We start from the raw sequence: 471 nt of genomic DNA on the forward strand, positions 1-471 counted from the left end.
CCAGGCAGCGTTCAAGGCCGTGTTGGACGGTGCGCTAAGCAACCCGGCCTAGTGGAAGGTGTCCCTGCACATGGCAGGGGCTGGACTGGGTGGTTTGGAAGGTGCCTCCCGGCCCATCCCGGTCCGCGTCCCTGGGCCAGCCGGCGGGGCTGCGGGGGCCGGCGGGGCGGGCGGAACCCGCGCGCGGGGGAACGGTTCCCAGCGCCGCGTGTTGCCGGCCGGCGGCGGCGGCGGTCGCCTCCTCCTTCCTGCTGCCGGCGCGGGGGCGGCGGCGCTGTGGCGGCGGGGCCGGGGCATCGCGGGCCCGGGCGCCTCCTCCCCGCTCCGCTGCTTCCCATGGCTGGGAACTTCTGGCAGAGCTCTCACTAGTGGGTGCCGCGTCCGCGGGGCGTGGGGCAGGGGTGCTGCGGGCCGCCGCCGCGCTCTGTTCATTCATTGCCGGGCCGGGCGGCGGGCACGGAGCTGAAGGGA

The 471-nt window shown here is 76.4% G+C and overlaps 1 protein-coding gene across 1 annotated transcript in view; it reads left to right on the top strand.

Annotated features, from left to right (window-relative positions):
• Positions 1–242: 242 nt before the first annotated feature.
• CCNC (cyclin C) overlaps positions 243–471 on the top strand; it is a 17,602-nt gene continuing 17,373 nt past the window's right edge. The window contains exon 1 of the mRNA XM_015620626.1: positions 243–368. Within this exon, the coding sequence (XP_015476112.1) occupies positions 337–368 (32 nt within the window). The 5' untranslated portion in view covers positions 243–336. The remainder of the gene's footprint in view (positions 369–471) is intronic.

This window comes from Parus major, chromosome 3 (genome assembly GCF_001522545.3).
Source record: "Parus major isolate Abel chromosome 3, Parus_major1.1, whole genome shotgun sequence".
Taxonomy (NCBI): domain Eukaryota; kingdom Metazoa; phylum Chordata; class Aves; order Passeriformes; family Paridae; genus Parus; species Parus major.